We start from the raw sequence: 7,657 nt of genomic DNA, 5'->3' as shown, positions 1-7,657 counted from the left end.
CCTTCCAACAAGACAATGACCCTAAGCACACCGCTAAAATAACGAAGGAGTGGCTTCACAACAACTCCGTGGCTGTTCTTGAATGGCCCAGCCAGAGCCCTGACTTAAACCCAATTGAGCATCTCTGGAGAGACCTGAAAATGGCTGTCCACCAACGTTTACCATCCAACCTGACAGAACTGGAGAGGATCTGCAAGGAGGAATGGCAGAGGATACCCAAATCCAGATGTGAAAAACTTGTTGCATCTTTCCCAAAACGACTCATGGCTGTATTAGATCAAAAGGGTGCTTCTACTAAATACTGAGCAAAGGGTCTGAATACTTATGACCATGTGATATTTCAGTTTTTCTTTTTTAATAAATTAGCAAAAATTTCTACATTTCTGTTTTTTTTCTGTCAAGATGGGGTGCTGAGTGTACATTACTGAGAAATAAAATGAACTTTTTTGATTTTTGGAAAATGGCTGCAATGAAACAAAGAGTGAAAAATTTAAAGGGGTCTGAATACTTTCCGTACCCAATGTATGTACTGTGAGCTCTTACTAGTATTTATTGCTGCTCTTTCTAGTATGTATTGTCAGTTGTAGATCTGTAGTTGATGCTCTGTTGATGTTTGTATGTTGTTCCTCAAATGTAAGTCGCTTTGGATAAAAGCGCCAAATGAGTAAATGTAAATGTAACTCTGAAGTGGTGCAAAATTTGTCATGTTTTGTTCATCAGTAAACTACCAGGAGGCCTACATTAAAAAGTATACTTATGTACAATTCTTCAGCTATGATTTAACAAACTACTGATGAATGTGGTGCAACTGTAAACTCTCTGAAAAACTCATAATTATAATAATAATAATAATAGTACCTGAAATACTGTGGTAAAACCATAGTAACAACACTCAGTAAACAAAGGTACTATTCTATGTCATTTCCTGTCCTGTGTCTGTTTTCTTTAACTTGTTCCAGGCTGAGACCAGAGGTCCTCTCACACTGCTGTCATAGTTATAATGGCTGGCCAGCTACAGGTACAGGATTTCTACAGTGACAGATGAAGCAGGTGGTAGTTTTGTGCATTGGATGAGTGAGGGTGATGCCTTTCACCTGTGCAGATACAAAGGAATAAGACTGTTATAACCCTGGGCAAATAGCTTTCTGAATGTTGTGTGTCTAAAGCTGACATGAGATGCTTCTTTAGCTGTCCAAAACACAGGAGATAAATAGATGTCTGATTGTGTAACACATTGCAAGTGTTCCCTTTTAATATGAAATACTGGTGAATTGAGAAATGCGTACAGTTTGCACTGCCAAATCAAAACCATAAAAGTATATCAGAATATGGTAGGTAGGTATGTGGAGTTTGACTCTGGTCTTACATACACAGAGCAAGAATAAACAAACACGGCTAAAAGCTCGACAACAAGAAACAGACACAAATTACCATGTACAGATACACACATATACATATACACAAACATAAAACAAAAACAACATTTGTAGACAGCAAGACAATAGTGCAATGCAGCAGAGTGCTCTATAGCGCCTACCAGAGGGGAGTAGTTGCCAGGACAGACCAGGCAGAACCTCCTTAAAACAAATTTCTTAGTTTTTCAAAGTAAAACATTTATTTTTCCATTAATGGTAATATAATTAGTTATTAGTAGTTTTACTGGGATATTAAGGGGATATTTAATAGATGTAATGGATTACTATATTATGGGATTTGGAGCATAAGCATGGTAGGTGCAGAGTAAAAACCCTTCAAAATGTCTAAAAACCATGAATAACCTGATAACTTAAAAGGACGTTAATTTCAGTTCAGGGATAGTTTTCATGTTTTTGTTGATTTCAAGAGCTCAAAAATCCCTCAAAGCCTGCATATAATACATTAAAATATTTTAATATGTACAAGTCCATTAATGTATCAGTTATGTATCAATATTTAGGGGTAAACACTTAATTTGAATAGTAATATACATCTAAGGTCCAAATTAAGGAATATGTGTCATGTTATTTTGTGAATAGTGATTTGACCTATTAAAAACCCCTAAACTGTGGAAACCATCCATCCATCTTCAAACGCTTATGCGGTGTACAGGGTCGCGGGGGGCTGGAGCCAGCTGACATCAGGCGAAAGGCGGGGTACACCCTGAACAGGTCGGCAATCCATCGCAGGGCTTAAGTGGAGAATTATCCTAGAAATTCAGCTGTGCACCACATATTGTTTGTTGAGCTAATTTTGCTATGTCAGCATTTTCTTATTCAATCAAGGCATGAAGTGCCTTTTTCAAGTTTGAAAAATATTGTTTTTGTCCTACCAGCTAATTAAGAAATACTATAATTCAGAATTAATGCTTTACAAGAGGCAAATGAAAAGTTCTCCAGTGACCAATTTAAGACATTAATCACGTGGTCGCAGCTTCCTGCCGGGGGTCTTTGTTGCATGTTGTCCCTCATCCCTCTCCCCTCATTTCCCGTTTCCTCTCTACAACCCACTATCAAAATAAAGTCAACATGCCCCAAAAATAAACATGAGGCATCCAACCTACAATTGAACAAACTTTTATTTATGGACAGTCATTCTATATTATAACAAGCAGATATGCAAACACACATATACACACATGGAAAGTGGTTTGAATCAGTCCTATGTTCAAAAGGCAGGCGGTTACAGCAGAGAAATTAACAGTTAATTACAAAAACACCTTTTTTATTGCTCTTTACAGCAATAATGAACTTCACCCTTAATCATTAGAGTACACTTAAGGAGAGTTAGTACTATTTACACACAGAATTTATTTACATTGGCAAAGCCCGAGTGGGGACAAAAATTGTAATCTACATTCTCATAGTGCTTGACAGTTGAACAATACTCTTCTCAGTATTGGGGTTTGTGGTATATTAATAAAATTTTCAGTCTCTGACGGAGGCCATGTACAGTTATCACAACACCCGTTTTATCATAAGACCTGAGCCAAAAAAAACATACAGACCACAAACAAAAGAGAACACAATTCCAATTCAAAGACTTATAGATAATAGATAGAGTATTATCAGTTGAATAACCAGCCTCCCACATCGCTATGACATAAACTGTAATTACAACACTCTTGTCTGGCTTCACTCGAGTGTTCAGAGCTGTAAAAGCAAAGCCCTTCCAAGTTTATTTTCTAGCCACTATCAGTTAAAAAGAGCTTTCTGCACATCTTTCCAGTTTGTGCTTTGGCTCTGTACTCTGTCAAAATAGTTGTGGCGGCGCGTCTTATTGCGTCTCGTAAAATGAAATACGAGGCGGCTATCAGTACAACTACTCAAAACAGCACAGGCAAGCTTATTAATAAAACACCGTGCAGAAGCTCTTTTAGTTTTCCATATTTTCTGTAAATGACAAAAATAAGGTGATGTCTTTCGTTCACACTGACAATCACACACACAAACACACTTGAGTGAAACCAGAGTACAAAAAAAGCGGCGTGTCAACACTGCTGTCTTTACTCTTGTTTTGCAAGTGAAGTAAATACTGTAAGACTCTCTCACTTTACACAGCCTAGTTGTCCAAGGAAACGAGTACTTCCCATTAAGGAAGAAATGAAAGGGTAAATCTGTTTTCACATGTAACAGTTAGAAAATAGTCATTAAAGTGAGCCACTGGATTTTAGTATCAAAAAAACACAGTGAAACCTAAGGTGGTGTGTTTTGTCCCTCAGTAAGAAAGCAAGTGAGAACAAGGGTCCAAAATCCAAGCTGTCACTGCTGGTGTTGTAAGAGGTGTTAATATCTCACCCCAAGAGTTTCCAGTGTGGTCTGAACAGAAACAGTGTTTATGCATGATTGTAAATGTGTCACTGGAGATGCTGGAGGGTTGATTCAGCTCCCAAGGTGGGCTCTGTGGTTTACAGTATCTACACCACCCCTTCAATGAAACTGGTGTCCAGGTGAACGATGAGCATCCTCAGAAAGGACATCTCCTTCCGTGTGTTCTCAAAGATGATCCGCGGATCATCGGACTGGCATCGAAGGCAATTGGGGGCCATCACCATGGCCAGGTTGTTCACATCCATCTTTGTTATAGCCACGTTGGATGGCTGAGCGAAAACCTACAAATAATCAGGATATAAGGAAAGTGGACGCAGTGAGAACAGTGTAAAGGCTGACCTTTGATTTGCAGTGAGTAATGTATCACAATCAGTTATCAAAGAGCTCAATTATATTCATGTTTTAAATTTTCAAAGTTTATGTACAGTGGTCCAAGTTGGGGAACGATTTAATTTCAGTGTAGAGTTAAGTTTGAGTTGACTTTTTGTTTTTGAACAATTGTGAGATTTAGTTTTATTATTTTGTAGAGTTAATCATTTTTTAATATGTCAGGATTAGTTTACAACAATCACTGTATACAGAAGGTATTGTGTAAAAAAAACAAACAATTAAAAGTACATTCTTAAGTAAAGTAATGCCTGGTGCACACTAGAGGATTTTCAAATCAGTTTTAAAAACATAGGATACCCCAGACATAAATACAGAATTAACCGATTTTTTATATTTTAATCTTAAGAACACCAGACCATTCAGTCAAGACGCAGGACCACACCACATGGCGTTTATACTCAACGATTTCAGACAAACATGGATGCAGTTTGTCATCTGGTTGCACTTGTGTGTGCTATGTTTTACACAGAAAAACAAAGAATAAAACTGTAGATGAACAGATTAACTCATGGCTGAGAAGTGGGAATCTACATGGTTTATACATTTTATAGCGCAAGCATATACCCAACACGTTTGGTGACGCTTCCCAGCCTGCTCGCTCTCATTGGCTGTTGCGGGTTTCTGATCGGACCCTCCCAAATTCGAAATCAGGGAGCCTCCGATTCAGTCAGCGGCCTTAAGTTGATATCTGTAAACCCCCTCATACTACAGTATCATTTGGGCCGATAATCTGTTCGGACCAGCTCAGGAACGTCAAATCAAAATCAAACCCAAATCGTCCCAATTATCCCCTAGTGTGAATACTCTTTCTTCAGTCAGTTAAAACAGCCAAAAAAATCATTTTGAAACACCTCACAAAGTAAAACATAAAATTTCAAAAATTTGTTGTTATTTTTTGATTAAGTTTGAGTTAATTCATGAGTTTTTGTTTTGACAGTTTAGTTATTTAAGTATCTACTAGTTTAAGTTGGCAATAACTAAATTGTTTTCTGGCTGAATATAATATCACAAATAGGTGTGCGTCTGCGACAAAGGTACAAGGCTGCTTCTAGGGTCCTTGGTTGGGGTAAATTAAAGTACGGGCTGTGTTTGAGGGGATTATAAACCTCGGTCAACATCTTGGTTACCTGCAGGAAGTGGATGAAGTAGCAGAGCACCAGCCTGTTGAGCTCAGGCAGAGACTGGACCACAGCGATGGCCGACACTGGGTCGTCACAGTTACTGACACACTGAGTGTAGAAGTTCATCGGGATGAGAGGTTCCTCCAGCTCCCTGTACCACAGCTTCATTAGCGACGCTGGAAGAGACAAACATCCTATTAGTATTCATATTCACACCCAACTTATACGCCCGTGCAGAATCCCGACAGAAAACGAGCCAAATGCTGGAAGTAGATCCTTCCTCACCGGGAACATTGGGGTCAGAAAGATTCTCTGGGATCCTCCACTGGTCTACTTGGAGCTTCAACGCGTTCACTTCGTCAATGTCACCAGGCACTCTGAAGATACAACACAGCATGTCAGTTACACTCAGTGGCCACTAGAGGGACCTCTACCTCTATCATTACAGATTCTCCTTGCCCTGTGGCAAATCCATTCCTCATGTACACCCAGTTGGCTTCAAATGTGGCCTGGTGGCTGAACCTACTCTGCTCTTTGTTTGCAGTACTTCTTCGGAACAAAACAAACAAACAAACAAAAAAAAATAGACCAAACATAATATAACCAAACAACACACTGTTCACTGTTCAGAAAAGTCCCCATGTAGGAGCGCTGCTTCATAGGGAGATCCATTTATAGTACATTGGGCGAAAGGGAACGCTTTTCTAAACAAGTCAAGATGTTACAGAATCAAATCTGCCGGAGAAAAGCCTGCACAAACACAAAGTTGAGAAGCTCCCACGTGCTTGTAAGCTCAAGCAGTAATGTAAACACATACTATGAAGCATCAAATTAAACAGTGCTGGTCCCAGGAGCAAAGCAGGGCCGTGTTTGTTCTGCTGTCTGTTGTGTGTATTGTACCCAGGGAGAGCCTCTTTTGAAATACAGGGATACAGGAGACCACACACACACATTTGTTTATACACTATACATACAATACAGCACACACACACACGCAGTACATAAGATCCCCTTCTAATTTGCTAGACTCCACTTCTCTTATATTGGTCGAGTTGAGTCATGTTATTGGCTGAGTTAAGTCTGTCTTACCTGAAGATGCCCTCTGTCTGAGCCCCGCCCAGAGCCAGAACATACTGGGAAAGCTGAACTTGCACCCAGGGCAGTTTCCTGTCTGGGAATAGTTCGCTCTGCCTCTCCATCACCTCATCCAGAGAACTGCCAAACAGGGAGGGAGTGACGATGGCCCGCCTACTGTGGTCGATCTCCTCCAAGGTGGGCTTACGTAGACCCTGGAGGGGTGAGAGGTGAAGAAAGGTTTACAACTTGATGTATGTCACGGGGTATGATACTAATCACGGCTGTGTCTGCAGCTGCGTTACTATGACTGGGTCTGTGTTTATGTCTGTACCTGCGACTGTGTCAGTGTGCCTGTAATTATGTCTCTCTCTGTAACAACATCTAGGATGACTCGGATGCGAATCACAACTTTCAAACTGATACGTCTTTTTTTTTTGTGATGTTAAAGTGACTTATTTCTGATAGCATGTAAATGAAACATTTAAAGCTTAGCTCCTCTTATTCTTGAAGGTTACCTTTTTGCCTCCAGTGATCGCCACTTTCTGCAGTTTCCGATGGCAGAACTTGGCATATGTGCTGATAGGCAGACCTGTAGGTTGACAGAAGAGGCAAATTCAGGACTGAGAAACAAAGAAACCAAATTCCACAAGAGACAATAAGCACGCCCTTGTTATGACCTCTAAGACCCTAAGTAATAACCCTTAAGCATCAGGCATTACTGAACACAAAAAATAATAAAACATTTAAATTATTTCTCACAAACAGCCAGGAGGGAAAAAAATAGTTTTTTCCCACAGATGTCAAATAGTTGTGTGAGAAGGAGGCAGCGGTAATTGGAGAGACATGTTGACAGTGTGACTCTGGCATATGGGGATTAGAACAGGCCTGGTTAAACTGTCAGGCTGAGGGAAGATTTACTGCTGTTGAACAAAAGCTTTAGAGTCAGGATCTGGCCTACACATCCAACGTTCAGGTGATTCATCAGCGTACACAGACATGAAGGGCTCGGGAGAGAATGAGAACCACAGAGGCTCCCTGTCTGCTACCTGCCCTAAGTAGCTACTGTAGAGCACAGATCTATTTTGGAAGTTAACTGCATAAGGTGAAACAAGTTGTTTTTTCTGAGGCGGGATATAAGAGACTCGAGCTACAGAAGAACCTGATCTGTCCCTAAAACGTTCCACATTCTGTACACTTCCAACAAAAACCCAACAGAAAACCTTGTTTAATGGGTCATCGTGTGCAAGAAATCGTCCCCATCTA

General features: G+C 40.1%; 1 protein-coding gene across 4 annotated transcripts in view; it reads right to left on the bottom strand.

Annotated features, from left to right (window-relative positions):
• Positions 1-2,536: 2,536 nt before the first annotated feature.
• arhgap46a (Rho GTPase activating protein 46a) overlaps positions 2,537-7,657 on the bottom strand; it is a 32,388-nt gene continuing 27,267 nt past the window's right edge. For all 4 annotated transcript variants that reach the window (XM_046075512.1, XM_046075514.1, XM_046075516.1 and 1 more), the window contains 5 exons: positions 6,910-6,983; positions 6,407-6,606; positions 5,603-5,694; positions 5,324-5,493; positions 2,537-4,087 (listed from right to left, as the gene is read on the bottom strand). In XM_046075512.1, the coding sequence (XP_045931468.1) occupies positions 3,893-4,087; positions 5,324-5,493; positions 5,603-5,694; positions 6,407-6,606; positions 6,910-6,983 (731 nt within the window). In that variant the 3' untranslated portion in view covers positions 2,537-3,892. The remainder of the gene's footprint in view (positions 4,088-5,323; positions 5,494-5,602; positions 5,695-6,406; positions 6,607-6,909; positions 6,984-7,657) is intronic.

The sequence above is a fragment of the Micropterus dolomieu genome, linkage group LG18 (assembly GCF_021292245.1).
Source record: "Micropterus dolomieu isolate WLL.071019.BEF.003 ecotype Adirondacks linkage group LG18, ASM2129224v1, whole genome shotgun sequence".
Taxonomy (NCBI): domain Eukaryota; kingdom Metazoa; phylum Chordata; class Actinopteri; order Centrarchiformes; family Centrarchidae; genus Micropterus; species Micropterus dolomieu.
This window is presented reverse-complemented; position numbering and strand designations above follow the sequence as displayed.